This window comes from Streptopelia decaocto (assembly GCF_964273445.1).
Source record: "Streptopelia decaocto genome assembly, chromosome: 12".
Lineage (NCBI taxonomy): Eukaryota > Metazoa > Chordata > Aves > Columbiformes > Columbidae > Streptopelia > Streptopelia decaocto.
In genome coordinates, this window is record NC_138667.1 from 16,960,776 (window position 1) to 16,978,879 (window position 18,104).

General features: G+C 48.3%; 1 protein-coding gene across 1 annotated transcript in view; it reads right to left on the reverse strand.

Moving 5' to 3' along the window:
* Positions 1-462: 462 nt before the first annotated feature.
* Positions 463-18,104, reverse strand: part of PSD2 (pleckstrin and Sec7 domain containing 2) — a gene marked incomplete at its 5' end in the record, with an annotated part of 41,196 nt that continues 23,554 nt past the window's right edge. Inside the window, 6 exons of the mRNA XM_082063670.1 lie at positions 463-969; positions 2,535-2,678; positions 3,732-3,876; positions 4,967-5,124; positions 13,334-13,404; positions 14,558-14,748. Of these exons, the coding sequence (XP_081919796.1) occupies positions 763-969; positions 2,535-2,678; positions 3,732-3,876; positions 4,967-5,124; positions 13,334-13,404; positions 14,558-14,748 (916 nt within the window). The 3' untranslated portion in view covers positions 463-762. The remainder of the gene's footprint in view (positions 970-2,534; positions 2,679-3,731; positions 3,877-4,966; positions 5,125-13,333; positions 13,405-14,557; positions 14,749-18,104) is intronic.

Sequence of the window (18,104 nt, forward strand, 5' to 3'; positions counted from 1 at the left end):
GCTGGTCAGACCCTCCACAGTCCCTAGTGCCTTCCCCAGACAGCTTGCCTTCACTTGCGCACTGAGGTTAAAAACCCACGTTTAAGTTTCCTTATATATATATATATTTATTTATATATATTCATATGTATATATATATATATATATATAAAAAGGATAAGGTGACAGAGGGCACTTCAAGCCTTTTCTGCCAAGGGCAGATGATGTTCCCACATGCTGCGCTGAAGACGCCTCTCATTTTGTCGGTGACGAGCTCGTGACACCCATCCTATCATGACGTGCTGACTGGTGCTCCTCTCGGGGGATGGACGTGCTCCCTGCAGCTCCGTGTCCTTCTCTGGGAGTGCTGGTGCTGCCACAGATCGCTGTCTCAGCTGAGCTTCCTGCACTTCTGGGAACTGTGGACGTGAGCTGGTGGGGACTCCAGGGAGAGAAGAAGAAGGAGACAAAGGGCTGGTGGAGAAAAGAGCAACCTGGAGAACCAGCACATTCCCTTATTTTGCAGGCTGCGGTAGGAGGGAAAGAAAAGCCACTGGTGTTGTTGGGAATGAAGAAGAAATGGCGTGTCTATGATGCTGAAATGCCAGAGCATTTCCAGAGAGTGTCAACTAAAGCTTCTTTGATTTCTTTCACTAGAGCAGTCACCGTGTCATACACATCTACGGTTTTGTTCATGTAATTTCCTAGGTAAAATTGTGCTCATTGATCTAGTCCAGGAGCGCAAAACATCAACAGTTCATCCCCTTATGCGCATATTCCTTGTTAAGTGTTCTGCTCTAAAATGTCCTTTTCCGTCTTACAGCTGATAGACATGTGCCCTTGGCTCAAGGAAGGGCTCGAATGTGTCTTCCGCAAAGTAATGTCATCAGCTTCCACCTTGAAGAAACTGGTTTCAATTCTCTCCAGGTCATCTGTCCCGACTTTTATCTTCATGCACAGCAGGCTGATGTATGTCTCGTAGCGGCTTTTCTGCAGGGAAAGAGGGAACGGAGCAGAGAGCCTTGGAACAGGGACAGGCCATGGCATGCATGGAAAGCAAAGGCAATGTCATCTGCTACTGCAGGAAAACCCATCCTGTATCATCAGGATCTCACTAATCACACCCAACAAGAGCTGTTTAACCACAGCACAATGCCCGGTCTGCACAAAGCCTGCAAAGACTGATCAATCCATTGTTGGAAGGCTTGGCGAGAAGGGCAAGGGTTGTGCAAGATGCTCCAGTTGCTTTTACTGGTCTTGACTGCCACTCTGATTGTATAAGGTGGATATTGGAGACAAAACCAGACCGACCGATCTGCTCCTTACTGATTTAGGAGTTCCCCTTGATTAATTCAAATGCTTCTGCTTGCCCTTGTTTCCATCCAGTGATTCAATTGTTACTGCTAAGTTATGACCCCACTGCATCTCCTTTCTGCCTGGCACCTTTATTCCAAGGCTGCATGGAGCCTCTTTTTACAGGCTTGTGTAATATCCTAGTCCTTTCCCCTAACATCTCAAAGGCAGCCTATATTCACTTCTTTGTCAGCACAGAGAAACAAGCATTTCTAGAGCACATCTCATAAGAGAGATGAGATGAATTATGCTCTGAAAGTGCCAACATCTCTTTGCAGACTGAAAAGGCAGCCTAGAGAAAAATGCTCAGATGGAGACATCTCTGCAGGCACCAAAAGAAGATGTCTGGAAAACATGAGGCAGCAGCAAGCAACTATTTCAGCTACAAAAACAGGGAACTAGCAGCCAGAAACTGGCTTTGGAGAATCAGTCTGGTTGTTACACAAAAGGGTCCTGCAGCCCTGGTATGCAGGAGGTGGGACATTTCCATCCTTGGGAATTTCTGAGACTCGGCCACAAAGTGACACATTCAGCCTGGGCTAATACTGGTAATAATCCAAGCGCCTGGAAGGAGGACCAGAGGCCTCCAGCAGTCCCTTCCCACTGACACCTCTGTGGCAGAAATCATGCCTTCTGCCCAGCTCTCAGTGGAACAAAATACCCCATTTCTGCCACAATTAAATGCTTCTTAGATTTTGCAGAGAATTTAAACTTATCTACATGCATCTTCAAAAAGTCTCTAATCAGCCGTAATGCCGTTTTGGGCTTTATTTACAGAAATGGTTGCAGCAAAACAATATTAATTCTCCCAGCGATTCCCTTAGTTTTTTATTAATGTTGGTGAAAAAGACTGATGAGCATTGAGAATGGAACCACTGTCTTACTTGGGACATGAGGAAATGTTCAGTTTTGGCACAGTGAAGGAGGATTTTATGTCTCTCATCAGTTTTCCCCTTCTCCGGATAGAAATCACAGAGCAGAGGAAATATCTGAAGGAAATATCTGATTTCTCTTTTTTTTTCAGCTTCAGTGCAAACCAGTGAGGTTTGCTGCTGCCCCAAGACACTCATCCAGCTTGTGAACCCCCATCCTTCTCCCTCCTTTCACGCTCTCCCAGGCTCACAGCATCCACTCCAGAGTTCTTAGTTCTCTTCAATCAGCCAAAGTATCATTTATCACAGAAAATATGAAAGTTCCTTTACCTCAAATATTAGGTAATGTTCTTTAAGTCTGTATTCCTCAGCCTCTTTTGACTTGAGGCTCTTCTCTACAGGATGTAATTTATGCTCTGCTAATTCATCTGCAATCTGCTTCATTTTATTTTCATGAGACCTCAGCTGTTCCTCCTGCCGAGAGAAACATGTCAGGTATTAACATGTAGGAGCACAACACCCAAGTGCACTGCCTTCCTGTTGATGTGGGATCTGCCTCTGCAAGGACATAAGCTTAGCTACTGTGCTGGACCCAACGGTGTGCACCATATTCACAGATTCATCTGATAAGGAGCATCTGAAACACAGGTATTTGAGTAAGATCAGTAACGGATATATCACAAGTGCCAGGAGTGGATTTCTCTGCCACCTGGGCATCTTCAGCATCAGAAACACAAAATGCTCTGCATCCTTTAATGGCCAGGCAGAACCAGCAACGTTCCAAGAGCTGCTCACCCTGCTCTTTTTTGAGACAAAAGTACTGGGCTCTGAGAAAAGGCCACATCTGGCTACATCTGGTTCAGCAGATAGGGGCTGTACCTCTCCCCTGACATTCTCGGTTGTTGACCCCTTTGCTGAGGGCCAGTGGCAGCGTGTCCCTACTTGTTGTAGGTGCTAAGGCATGTTGGGCTTTCCCTGGACAGTGCAAACAAAAGCTGCTGTTCGGATGGCAGCTGCGGGTTGTTCTTGGTTAGGCAGCCATGGACTGGTGCACCATGCCCCCTCACTTCCAGAAAGCCTTTCCCACCGAGTGGGACTCAGACTCCCCCTTTGTCTGTGGCATTTTGGCCTGAGAAACAACAAAGTGCCACCTCTGGGTGCCATGCTGTAAAATAAACTAGGGCTGTTGCCAGCTGTTGGGCTCAGTAGCACCAGCTATTTCAACGCCGGCAACAGAAAGGTGGTGGGATGTGATGGGCAAGGAACAATAAACAAGCCAGAATCAACAGACATACAGGCAGGTGTGTGAGCATAGGGCTGCTTTACAGCCATTGCAAAGGAAGCAGTGGCCGGACACCAGGGTTTGCCGTGGTCTGTCCAAGTTGCCCATTTCACTCCCCTGTTCCTGCCCTGAGCACCCGAATGTGTCTGTCAGGCAGGAGGTGGGGGAGATACAGATGGGCTCAGCCTGCTGAGGGGCTGGCTGAGTGCTGGGCACTCCTCATTGCTCCTTCTTTCACACGTTACCTGGCACAGCTTGGTCATGGATGAAGGCAGGAGCGGGCGGCAGAACTTCTTCATGGAGCAGATTGCAGCTGGGAAGGCTGGGGCAGAGAAAATGGCAGCAACAAGGTTGATTCTCAGGATCCAGGAGAGCATTTCTTCCTTACTTCTGTTATGGAGAAGGGGAAAAGAGAGAGGACATCTCTAAATGCTCCTGACCCATGACCAGCCAACTAAGAACAGCCCCAGAGCCACCTGCTCTCAGGAGGGACATCAGTAGCCTTGCTTTGAAGCCATTTCTGTGCCACCCTGGGTGTGAACAGAGGAAAACACTGGTTAATTGGCTCCTCTACAGTGCCTTAATGATTTATCTTTTCTTTAGCTTCAGTGCCCTAATGATTTCAGGGATGTTGTCTGCCTCTTGAAGCCCTGGTAGTCCTGCCTTCCTCGTCAACTCTGTTTGCGTTCCTTGAAGCTGGAGAGATGTAGCACTGTGGAAAGGGCCAAGGATGTCCTCCTCTTTGGAGAGTGAGAGACGCACAACAGAGGTCCCATGGAGCCGGGTGGACCCCTCATTCATGCTGTCCCGATCAGATCTGTTCAGGCACTGTTCTCCCCTAGCCTTCAAGTGGGTGTTCACCGAACAAATTCAGAGTTCAGGCTTTAGCTTGACATTAGTACCCCAGCCCAGTTTGCTGACAATGCCACCTATCTGGGCAGGAGGCAAGAAAAACATCAGACTGAAGATGACTCAATCACACTTGACACTTATTAGCAGAGCAGCTTTCCTCTGCAATAGGCTAAGGAAGAAAGAACATTTGTCCTAGATGGGGAGACTTCTTTAATGAGCTTTAGACAGTTTCCCCATAAAAAGCTGATGATGGAACCATCAGCTCATTAGTTCAATGCACCACATAGATGTTCTCCCTTCCACAGACTGACAACAAAATATAATAAGGAGAGGACTTTACTCAGCCCTTTACATCCCAGCCCATCCTGCTCAGCCCATCTTGGTGACAGATGAGAAAGGATCTCCAGGACTGATACACAGCTACAAAGAGTGACAAGTATTATAGAAACTGTGACCAAGTCCTTCGCACAGCCCCACAGACCTCAACCTGAGCCCTCCCGCTGAGCACCTTCATCCCCCCGGGTTTGTCTCCAAATGCGTATGTTGGTCTGGCCAGGTCAGAGGGAGTCTGTTGGTGGCTGGAGGTCAGGCTGCCTGTCCAGGCTCTGTGGGACAAGCTGCTACTTACGGGGCCTGGAAGAGGAAGACTCTCCAGTCAGCTGTCTTCAGCTTGAGCACATTGGACTTCTTACTGTAGTCGGAGGCTTTTGTGGCTAAGGCGTGGTGTACACGGATGGCATTTTTCAGATCCACTTCAGAGAGGTCTTTGTCAGGTTTATATTCATCCTGTGAAGAGGAATGTTAATTGGATAATGACAACACTAACATTTGCGGGCTACTTTAATGAACCTGCCTTTCTCTCTATGCTATAATCGCAGAGTGCTGAGACGAGGAAAAGCACCGGTTTGTACAGTAAATGCTAGGAGCTGATAATGACAATAATTAACATCTGGCAACTTCTTCCATCATTAAATTCACTGGGAAGATGTGAAGAAGGAGATGAAAGTTTTAAACATAATTATCAATAGTTAACTATGACACAGCACATGCCTGAGGCTCTGGGGGAAGGCACGAAACAGGGTCAGGTTTCTACAGAGCTTCACCCACATTGCGAAGCTCAAGCCTGGATGCAATTCCTGGTGCCCGACAAGTATCAGTGAGCACCTGCCCTGGCATTGGAGCTCTGAGTGTTGGAGGATCTGGGCTCAGCTTTTGCACCAACTTGGGCAGCCCTGGGACAGCAGCATTCCTGCAGCCAGTGCAGCTCTGTGCAGGTGTTTTCAGACGGAGCATGGCCCCCATGAACCATGCTCGCTCTCTCTTTAATTCGTGTGCCCCTTTGGCATGCTCTGTCATGTAATTCATTACACCGGCACTTGCAAATCGCAGGAGCATTCCATGTATTCCTGTCTTACTTTCTCCACTGAAGGACAATTTCACATAAGTAGGGAATGTAGCGAAGCTATATATGTATGTTTTATAAACAGATAGAAAATACTGAACATGGGATTCCAAAAGGATGATCTGGCACAGCATGTTTTAGGAAAAAAAGGACTTCAATCAACCCTGTGTTTACTCTTTATTTTCCCAGTGACTGAGCTCCCAGCCACTTAAAAGTTATACCCTCCCTCCCACTCTGCACCCTTGCCAGCTCAGCAGCTGGTCCAGCCGGCTGATGCGATGGAAGAACAGACCAATGGATGGATGGATGCATGCATGGATAGGTGGATGTAAGAAAACCTGGCCCTGGCTAGAACAAACAACCACCCTACCACTGCTGAACGTGTTAGAGACCATGTCAGGACAAGGGGTCCCTGGAAGGGCCTGGCTTGCCCCGTGGATTACAGTGCAAACCTACAGGTCTAATTTGCTCTTACGTTTTGGCTTTCCTTGACTGTCCTTGGCTATCAGCACACAGGGGCAGCCCTCTCTGATGGTGGAGGTCTATGTGTCCCAGACCTTTCTCAGGTTTCAAGCTAGAGCTTGGTCTGTTCTGCAGATTTGCAAAAAGATGTGTTTTTTCCTGTGTCTTGGTGGTACAAATGCAGCCATTCAGGGAAAAGCCATGCTAGAGTCTCCTGGTTGCTAACCCTGCTCAGTAAGGCTGGTGTAGGGTCAGAAAGGTCTCCCTCCTGTTGCTCTTTAGAGCATCGGGGACCAGCACTTCGCAGACCATGGATGTGGATCACCCAGAAACCCCCATGCTGATGAGAAATAAGCTTCTGAGGCCTTTCCTTCCCTCCTTTTTTGGAGCAATCATCCTGTCTGGGAGCGTGGTTGCAATACTGTGTTCACCAGTTATGTGATACTTGGCCTTGTGCAAAGAAATACCATGGGGTCAACAGTCCAGAAATGTCTGGCATGGGGTCCTGTCTCATGTAACTGCCTTCTTAAGGGTGAACCCCAAAGAAAAGCCCTGGCTTTCCATCAGAGGAAGGGGTGGATGCTGCAGGCACCCTGCCTTCATGGTGACATTCAGATGTGCTGCACTGTGCAGCAGTATAGATGACCTTTCCAGTGGTGATTTCAGCTGCCAGTGGAATGGATTATTAGTCTTTTAACAAAGAAAAAACAATACTTTGCCTGATGAGGACCTAATATGTTACCCCACTTGGAGAGTAATAGTTGTTTGAAGAAGACATTGCTGCTCAGGCCTCATTTGTTGTAGAGAGACTTTCAGTTCTGGATATTTTTCCAAGGCTGAAGCTCTTTGGGTTTGAATAAATCTCACTGTGATGTCAGGCTCACAGACATCAATGTACATGTAAGAAAAAGCTAAATCTTCTAACAGTGGACCCAGTAAATCAATGTAAGATTGCACCAAGCAGGTTCTCTCTACCTTCTGCCTCCTGGCTGGTGCAAACATGCTGTGTTTGCAGGAGTGCAGGTGGTGGAGGCTCAATTCTGCATGGACCAGCTTTGCCAGGAAGCTTATCTTAATGCTTGTGTTGTGATAGTCACAATGAAATGTACAGCTGCTGATGCTGGGAGGTCTCTGGGAGGTCTCTTCAAACAGCTCCAAGGCTGTATGATGCCTTGCACACAGAGCTGGGGCCATCACGGCGCTTACACCGCAGTGTAGGCTACACTGCGTAGCATAATCTCATTGCCTTTCAGCAAACCATGTCAGTTCTGCTCCAAAGCCTCCAGTATCTTCTCTACATTTTACCTGAATCCCTTTCTGAGCTTAGATATATTTTTAAGTGTTTGCCTGAACTGTTGCTGAGGAAGAATCATAGAATCACAGAATCGTTTTGGTTGGAAGAGACCCTTAAGTCCAACCATAACCTAAATCTAGCATTAAACCGTGTCCCTAAGAAACTCATCTATAAACTCCTCCAGGGACGGTGACTCCATCACTGCCCTGGGCAGCCTGTTCCAGTGCCTGACAATCCTTTCTGGGAAGAAATGCTTCCTAATACCCAATCTGAACCTTCTCCGGCACAACTTGAGGCCGTTTCCTCTCATCCTATCACTTGCTACTTGAGAGAAGAGACCAACCCGCTCCATGCTCCAAGCTCCTTTCAGGCAGTTCAGAGCTCAGAAGGTCTCCCCTCAGCTCCTGTTCTCCAGCTGAACCCCCCAGGTCCCTCAGCCGCTCCCATCACACTTGTGCTCCAGCCCCTCACCAGCCTTGTCACCTTCCTCTGAACTCTCTCCAGCACCTCAAGGGCTTTCCTGTGGCGAGGGCCACAGAACTGAACACAATATTCAAGGTGGGGCCTCACCAGTGTCAAGTACAGTGGAATGATCACTTCTCTAGTCCTGCTGGCCACACTATTCTTGATGCACGCCAGGATGCTGTTGGCCTTTTTGGCCACTTGAGCACACACTGGCTCATGTTCACCTACTGTTGATCAACACCCTCAGGTCTTTTTCCAGCCTCTCTTCCTTGATCCTGTGGTGTTCATGGCATTGTTGTGACCCAACTGTAAAACCTGCTGCTTGGCCTTGTTGAACCTCAGACAATTGGCCTCAGCCCATTGATCAAGCGGGTTCAGATCCCTCTGTAGCACCTTGCCACCCTCCAGCAGATCAGCACTCCCACCTAACTTATGTCATCTGCAAACTCACTGAAGGTGCCTTCAATCCCCTTGTCCAGATCATCAATAAAGAGATTAAACAGAACTGGCCCCAGTACTGAGCCCTGGGGACCACCACTCATGACTGGCCACCAACTGGATTTGGCTCCATTCACCACAACTCTTTGGTCCTGGCCCTCCAGCCAGTTCATTACCCAGTGAAGAGTACGGCCATCCAGGCCATGAGCTGCAGCTTCTCCAGGAGATGCTGTGGGATATGGTGTCAAAGGCCTTACTGAAGTCTAAGAACACAACATCCACAGCCTTTCCCTCATCCACTAAGCAGGTTACCTTGTCGTAGAAGGAGATCAGGTTGGTGAAGCAGGACCTGCCTTTCATAAATCCATGTTGTCTGGGCCTGATCACTTGTTTGTCTTGCACATGCCACGTGATGGCACTCATGATGATCTGTTCCATGACCTTCCCTGGCACGGAGGTCAAACTGACAGGCCTGGAATTCCCTGGATCCTCCTTCTGGCCCTTGTAGATGGGCGTCATATTTGCCAACTTCCAGTCAACTGGGACATCCCTGGTGAGCCAGGATTGCTGATAAATAATTGAAAGTGGCTTTGTGATCACCTCTGCCAGCTCCCTCAGCACCCTTGGGTGGATCCCATCTGACCCCGTAGACCTGTGTGTGTTTAAGTGATGTAGCAGGTTGCCAACCACTTCCCTTTGGATTACTGGAGCTTCATTCTGCACCCTGTACCCGTCTTCCAGCTCAGCGGGGTGTGTACCTGAAGCACAACTGGTCTTACTATTAAAGACTGAGGCGAAGAAGGTATTTAACACGTCAGCCTTTCCCTCATCTTCTGTCACTGTTTCATATTTTGAGGAACTCTGGGTAAAGTTTTCTCCACGCTACAGTACTGCTAACCTTACTCTCACCCTTTCCATGGTGTTATCCTGCTACACATTTCCTGGCAGAAGGGTTAATTTGGTGTCATAGAGCTGCTGAATTTTCATCTTATGTGTATTGCACCGTTCATACAGGTACTTGTCACTGGGAAATGGGCAAAGTGTGCTCTGCCACACTATTTCAGTTAACCTTAGATCCCAGCCTTTGAATGGTGACATGTTTATTATTCTCTTGTTTCTCTGGGATGTTGGAGTCACAATTTTCAGGGTCTGCTTTGGTGACATTTTCTGCAGGAATTGAGCCCAGGTGTGGATGCTTTGTTTCAGAATCCCTCTAAATTCATTTCATTTGCTTTCAGCTTTTAATGCTAATGGTGTAGACAGATTCCCTGTTCATGTGCCCCTCCTGTCTGCACAAAGGCTCTGCTTAAACATACACAACCACCCCCTTGCTTGGGCTTAGCATCTGCCATGGCAATGCTCCATGGTGTCTTTGTTCACTCTTCTGAGCCCCAGCTCCCCTATTTCCCACCCCTGCAAGCATGCTGGGAGATCCACAATTAATATGAACTTGTTTTGTCAAGAAAAGGCATCCACCTCTTATGCCTGCCTTTGTAGGGCACCTGAATGGCATGGGAGAGCCCAGCGTATTGGTCCTGCCGCCCTCCTCCCTCAGCACCAGCCTTGAACAGTGATGTAAATATGGACATGGAGCTACAGAGATTCCTAATTCTCCAACTTGTGAGTGGGTTTTCCTCTTTTTCCTTTTCTTCAGCTCACATCCACTAGCCTAAATAAACCATTTAATGAGGAAAACTAACCACTGCCCCCTTTTCAGTGTGGTCATTAACTTGGCCCTCCAAGCAAGGGCCGGCCTGCATAGGACAGCATCCATGGCGTGTTTGGGGACTGCGAGGACAGACACTGCGGGAGGACCTGCACCCTTTCCAGTACTTCCATGTAAAAGCACCTCATGGTTTATAGCTCTCCATCGCTCCTCTCAACACCCCTCTATGTGTGGTGATTAAAGGTTATTATCGCCATTTCACAGAGGTGAAGTAAGTTGGCAAAGGTCATAGAGTGAGTCAGTGCCCAGTCTGGATTAGAGTGCAGGACAGCTGTGCCCTGCTCCCAAGCCTGCATTTCTTCCTCAAGACTGTGCTGCATCCCTTTAGGGGATCAAGCAAATGCTTCAGCAGACTAAGCTAAAACACACTAATCCAGCCATTAACAGTGGCACCTCAGTGACATGTGACATCTCTACATCAGAAGGTTTACGGCTGCTGCCTGAATTGTGTCTAACTGACTGACTTCCACCTGTTCACCTACCCACCCACTCCTCTGCTTATCTTACATCCATCTCTCTCTGTATCTGGCCATTCCTCCTTTCTATACATCTGTTTCCCCAGGCCCTCCTTCCCTGTCCCCTTCCCTCTCTCTCTCACTCCTATTTCTACTCAGCTTGCTCCCCAAAACCAAATTGAGCAGAGTTTCCTATTAAACTTACGGAAATTTCCTATTAAAGCCTAGATCCTTTGGTCTATGAAAAAAAAACAGAACAGGCTGAACCTGTGCTCCATGGTGTCAGGTGGGTCTGGAAGCAGGTACTTTATCCTCTATCTTCACATCAGAAAATCTTCTCCCAGGGATTTGTACTCAAGCCAGGTACTACCTTATGTTTATCTGCAGGCATCTTCTGCTGAGAGCTTGGGAGGCTGGCACACCATTTCCTTCCTGTATTGTACAATTCTCTTGTTCTGTAAGCCACCCTATAGGCAATAAATTGCACTAAAAATCAACAGGACAGGTTTATCCACACTGTTGCAGCGCTGGGAAAGTTCAGAAGTGGTAGGGCAAGGACTTTGTGGTCTCGTCCTCCTGTGCTGTCTCTGGCAAGCCTGATAGACACTGTCTACAGCCAATCCCAGCCCAAGGAATCCTCTGAAGAGGACCTTACACAGTCTGGCAGCAGCTCATGACTAAGAAACTCCTCTTCGCTCAAATCCTTTGCACAAATGTTTCCTCAGGTTCATTTTGTTGTTGTTCCAAGTGTTGCTTCTTTGGGGCACCCTTGACAGTTCCAGTCCCCCCTGCTAATTACACATCAGTCATAGCTGTCGTTTATCAGACACTTTCATAAGCTACCCAAAACTTAGGCGTTTTTGTTCTTCAGTCTCTGTCTGTAAAGAATGCCCTCAGTCTCTTAACCATGTGCTCCTGAAAGTCATCTAGATAAGAACATTGTTCTTCTGACTGCCATGTCAATCACATCCTCACTCTCTTTATAATCACCTAGTACTAACATAATGAAGTATGTTAACACAACAGTCTGGATGGTTACTGCTGCCAGCCCTTGTACAACAAAGAAAACCCAGCCCCTCTGTCCCATCAGCAGCGGTGTCGCTCAGTGTCAGCTTTATGACTCCTCCTAGTGCTGCCCAAGCAGCCAAGAAAATCTTCAGTAAACTGGATTTTAGTCCAGCATGGGAAGAAAATTCTGTTCTGAAAGTGTATTTCGTTCCAAATATATACCCCCTTATCAGACTCATCCCAAGGGACATACTCTAGAAGTCCTAGGTGAAAAATTCATTTAGATCCAAATGGTGCCTGTGATTTTGATGAAAATGCCTTCTTTTTTTTTTTTTCTTTTTCCATAGAAAAACTATCATAAAATTAAATGCCCATGGCAGCTCTGTACAAGTTAAATCCTCATGTGTCACTCATGGTCAACCTGAGGACCTCTTCAGTGGACTCCATGTGGAGACTTGTAATGAGACAAGAGACTGAGATGTAAGCCAAGTGCCACTGACTTGAAGAACAGCACACCTAGAGGGCTGGAGATGATCTAGGCTCTCCTGTGTGCTGCAGCTTCCTTCAGCCGCAAGACACAGTGGCAAGGCTGTAAAAATACCACTTGGCCAAGGGCAACCCATTCTGCGAATTACCATTGGCTGCTGCCAGATTTCTATTGGCTTTGAGACATGTGCCATAGGATCTGGCAAAATATGAGAATCATTGGGGTGTGCTACAAGCTCTGAGTCATAATTCCGTGCTGCCCTGAGGATCTTTCCGCCTTTCTTATATAATCCAATGTTTGTTTACTTTCATTGCTTTGGAGATAATACTGCAATACACAGGAACATCTACCCACAGGGAGTGCTGTTCCAGCAAGGTGAGTTCAATGGGTTACTGCAGGCATCTGCTACTAAGTTTGGTTCAGACCTAGTTCAGTGGGTTATGCTGCTGCATCGATGAACATTTGGCACCCCTGGCTGGCTCATACTGACATCCAAGCGAGGCCCTATCCAAGCTTCTTGGATTTTTCCCACAGAAAAGACTACCCATGAAAATCCTCCCAGCATACAAGTGTCTCGAAAGGCCGAGAGCTGAATGCTACAGCATGCAGGGAAGCTCTTCCATGGTGACTTTCCCTCTCATGGGGACTTGGGATTTATACTTGTGTTGACTAGAGACTGACAGAATTGGGGAGCTGGAGAAAACTCTGCAGAACACAGATTAAGGGAGGCAGAAAATGTTGCTTGGCAACCCATGGAAGGACCCAGCTCAGCAAGGTCCTAAAGAAGATGAAATGCTTTAAGCATGGTCCATACAGACTCAGTGAAGTTGCTGCTCATAATCAGATCTATGCCAGCACATAAAACAATAAACAGGGTAAGACTTGTCTGATGCTCTGCACCTTCAACTTTCTAATGCATTTTTCACTAACATCCTATTTCACCTATTCATTACCATCTGTTCATTCATCCTCCCCAATAGCTCCTACTTGCTGGGACACTTCTACAGGAATCTTGCCTCAGTGTTCCCTCTTTCATGTTTCTTCCTGTATGACCCTTTTTTGAGGCTGTGAATAGTGCCCTTAACATTGAAGACAAGGGTATACTCCAGTTCTGTATACTGGTCTCTGGAGGAGCTCTGGAGATGGCCATACATGCATTAGGACATGGATTCATCTCTACTTGCATCTATGGGTCTCCTGCTTAGGACAGCACGACTGCTTTGGAGACAGTATGAAAGGGATAGTCCATCATGGTTACCTTTTGTAAATAAAGGACGGTCCCTTTAAGCACAGCATAAAATTTCTTCCAACCTCTTCTTCCTCTGGGAGCTAAAAAAAGGAAGAACATTTAATTATACATGTCCGCTTCTGCCAGTGCTGCTTGACTTTCACATTTCTTGCAAGACCAACCCCTGCCCTGACCCATCACAGGCATGCACTGATGCCCACACCTCATACTGCTTATCAGTAGCTTGTCTGCAGGGACATTCATTTGAGAGACATGGGCTGGGGGATGCAGCCTCCCAGCATGGACACAAGCAGGTCAAAACCAGAGAGGAGCTGGTGTAGGAGAACCAATGGACATGTGCAGGAAGTCTCTGCTCTTCCAAACCCAGGTTCATGTTCTTTGGACTAAATACTTGAGGAGCAGAGACATTGCCTGAGCTCCTCTGCTTCGGATGAGTTAGGCAGACATACAGTGGATAAGGCAGCTTCTGTTCCAGTGAATAAGGAGCATTACCACCAGCTGTCTTGATGGACCTGGGGACAGAGAGCTTGCTGGAAGCTGGAGGTGAGGGGAGCCATCTACTGCACCACAAGACAGCTGATCCTCCAGGTATGGGCTATTAAGAAAATGCTGGAAGGCTTTTGATGGTAATTTCTATGCAAGACTTTTGATCAGCTGCAGTGACTGGGCCAATCATATCCATTAGCAAAATGGGGTTATTCAAGATTACATTAATCTCTGTTTATCAACAGTTCCTACATATATTTTCCTTTATCTTTCTTATAGTCCCAAATGCTGACAGCAGAGCTATAAGGCATCCTGTTGCCCAGACAGGACATGGTGGCTGTTTTCAGCACATGGCAGAATATGGACAGGAACAAAGCTTTGAAGACCAGACTGTCCCCAAGGTGAGGGCTGGGGTGGACAGCTGCTGTAGAACCAACCTCACATCATTGCTCAGAGTGTGGTTATGGTCATGAACAGCATGGAAGGCCAGGTCTGTTTGTGTGGGACATGCACTGTTAGGTTCCTTAGCAGTGAGAATGGAAGACTGAGGCCTCCTGAAAACATTCATGTCTACAAATGCCTCAAAAAACCCTCCTTTCCCTCTGCCCTGGCACTTATGGATCTGGGGCTCTCTCTTGTGTTCCCTAGGATGTGGTGAGGAAATGCCTTCAGCAGAAGAACCAGAAGGGTAGGGTAAGGCTCTGGTACTCCCTGGGGCACATCTCCTTCTGTCCCATTAACACGTACTTCTCTTCCCATCCATGTCTGCATGGGTTTTGCGCGTGAGGACACCGTGCTTGTAGGTGACCGCGTTCAGTGCTTGGGGGATGTCCAAGAAGGGGTTGCTGCTGTCAACAATCCTTGTCACTTTCTTCGCACTGGCTCCGAATTTGTCATCTACCAGCTCCGAGAGGGATTTCCTCAACTCGTCCTCATCACTTGGAAACAAAGTCAGAGAAGAGATTGAGTGGAGGACATGTGGGTTGGGTTACAGTGTGCTCTATCTGCTTTGGTTTTAAAGGGGGTTATTTATCACAAGACTAGCCATAGAAAGAAAAGTTAGGCTGATACTGGGACTATATACTCAGAGTATGCCAATGGTGGTGATCTGGACATAGCTGGGAGGAGGGTGGGTGGCAGGTAACTGTCCCAGTGGTCCCACTGTGAGCTTACTCAAGAAGGTAAGAGAATGGGTGCCTGTCTGGACCCCAGGAGTCTGCAGACACACCATTGCTGAGGACTATGAGCATTTCATGGGAACAGTCTCCAACTCTGTGCTCTAAAATCAGAGCTTAAGGAAGACTTTGCCAGGTATCACCAGAGTTTCTCAACCTCTGAGAGGCCCTGGGGCCTCCTAGATACTGAAGGAATGTCCTCTGCATCACGGAGGAACAAAAGCTCTATAGACATTAGGGAAATCGGCCACTTGATCAAAAAAACACAAACCGTGGAATAGGTTATATGTTAACTCCCCATTTGTGTCCTCAGGGTGGGCCAGCAGAGAGCAAGAAATGTTTGTCATTTCCTTAAAAAATTGCTTCTCCTCACAGATCTCCTGGTCCTGGACTATGGAAAGCAAGGGCTGAGCAGCTTAGGGAAATGTCCACCAACTTCACCAAGCCTGGCTCTTTCTGTTTGGAGTAAAACCTACTCTGGTCCATAGAAACTAGAACCGATGTTTCCCCAATGTTCCTGGGACAATAAGGAGGGAGAGCAAACAGGGAATTTCTGCCCTGTATGATATATGCCAATGTCTAAATGGTGTGAGTGGTCACCTTAGGTTGCAGATTAGATTGGGACAAAACCTCAGCTGAGAAGGTACCCAAGGTTGAATCCACTAGCTGGGATGCAGGCAGTAAAATACCACAGTTCCCCACCTGCAGCCAGTAGATGACCAAAGTATCAGACACCTCTTGGAACAGAAGGATGATTGCTCAGCCCTCAGCAGCCACAGGAGTCCTGGGGCCCAGGCACCGCACCTGGGTGGGGAGTCTGCGGGGCTCACTTCTCCGAGCTGCACCAGAGGGACCCCTCTGAGGTCCTGCTTGCTGCTGGGATGCTGGCCATGTACCTGCCTGGCCTATTGGGCTTTGTGAGCAACGGCATTTCGCTCCTCGGGATGAACAAGGACAGGAGGCAGAGGTGAGCAGGGAGAAGAGAGTGTTGCCTGGCAAGCTTACAACTCAGTGCCATGTGTCTGAAAGAAAACCAGGTGCCCCTTGTCAGGGAGCATCTGTCCCATGGCAGAGGAGCTGAGAGGTCTCTGGTGTTGTAGCCTGGCCATCTGCAACCAAACAGGACATCCTGCAGCAAGGCAGGTCCTGGGCCAGCACGGGGTGAATGAGGGGTTGCAAGAAGACAAGCAGGGTGGGTGGAGGAGGGCAGGAGGGGGGCTGGATGCTGCTGACTGGGACTGCACTGCTGCAGCGGGACCCCGGGGCCAACACTCCTCAGATGTGTCCGAGCCGGGGAGCATGTGCCGGCAGCGTTGTGTAACCAGTGCCCGCATCCAGCAGCAGATGCACTTCTGCTGAACTCCTCTTACATAAACTACAGAGCTCCCTCTTGTGACTATGTCCACCCACCAACTAGGTCTCCGCTGCAGAGCTGGTATTGCGGCTTTCCTCTCACACAGATGCCACACAAGATTATTTTAAAAGTGAAATCTATGCTACGTGACTTACAAAGAAACCACCGCCCTTCCAGGGTCACTGGCTGGCTGTGTCCCTTCCGAAGGAGACACTGGCCCACAGCAAACACTGCTGCTCTCAAGGCACCGCTGGCACTGGGGAGGGAGGACTGAACCATCTCCAGATACTTTTCTATCCAGGACAATATGAGGAGAACAGCAGGTGATGGAGCTAATGGCCCAGAAGGTCCTGATAAGTCCCATGACCCTCTGGAGAAAGGGAAGGGGAAGGGAAAACGGAAGGGGAAGGGAAAGGGGGAGGGAAGGGGAAGGGGAAGGGAAGGCGAAGGGAAGGAAACATCCACTGTGAGCAGGGGGGAGATATTGGGGCTGGGGAGCACAGTGCACCCCTCAATGACAGTCCTGGCCTGTACTGTGGGCAGGGGGTGGGTAGCAGAGCAGGGGAAGAAGGCTGACGAAGGTATTGAATGAACCTGTCATGGAGGCCTGTTCTTCCCAGCTTGTTTCAAGATAAAAAATGATGACCTGGAGGAGGAAATGGAGTACATCGCATGGAGTTTGTGGATGACATAAAAAATAAGAGGTACTGAGCCACCGCTCAGAGGGACCGGAGCCTCACTAAATGCAGCACCCCAGTACTGCAGTGGTGTGGAGTGGGCCTGCAGAAGGGTTGGCTGGGGCTGACTGACTGGGGAGCAGCTCTGCAGCAAAGGCCATGGGGCTCCTGGTGAACAGTAGGTTGAACAGGAGCCAGCCAGTGTGTCCTGGCAGAAACAGAGGCTAAAACTGTTCTGGGCTGTGTAACAGTGGCACAGTGAGGAGGCCAAGAGAAGTGACCATCCTCCTCTGCTGTGCATATCATATCTAAATAGAGGAAACAGTATTGGGCCCCAATACAGGAAAGGGCATCAACAAGGTGGAGAGAGTTCCCACCAAGATGCCTGGGGGCTGGAGCACTTGCAATACAAGAAATGACTAAGGGAACTGGACTTGTCTAATCTAGAGAAGAAATGGCTTTTGGGGACCTCATGGCAGCCTTCCAACATGTGTGAGGAGGTTATCCAGAAGACAAAGCCAGGGTCTTCACTACAGTGCATAGCAAGAGGCAGTGGGCGTAAGTCAGACCAACAGAGCATAAGAAAAAAAAGTCACTCTCAGAATAATTAAGCATTGGTTCGTGGATCCAGAAAGGCTGTGGGTTTTCTATCCTTGGAGGTTTTCAAGATCAAACTGAACAAAGCCCTGAGCATCCTGGTCTGAATTCAATGTTGACCATACTTTGAGGAGGAAGCTGGAGCGGAGATCTCACAAGATCTGTCCCAGCTTGAGCAATTCTCTGATACTTTTTCCAGGAGGAACTATGTGGAAGAGATGGAAAGTCTCAGTGACTAAAAAAACCCCAGATCTTGAGCTCCTTCTGCAAAGACCTCTGAAGCACCTGAAGAGGGACCGGTATTTTATAGGTGTAGTAGCAAAAAAAGAGGGCACTCCCATTAGAATATGCTTGTGGAGCCTGTGTCCACAGACTGCCACCAACCTCCCTGTGTGCTTTTGTGTCTAAGCCATAAATAAACCCACCTTGCCTACAGGAGGGACTTCAGTGCTTGAGAGCCTGGCAGGAAATGTTCTGGGAACTTCTGGGGG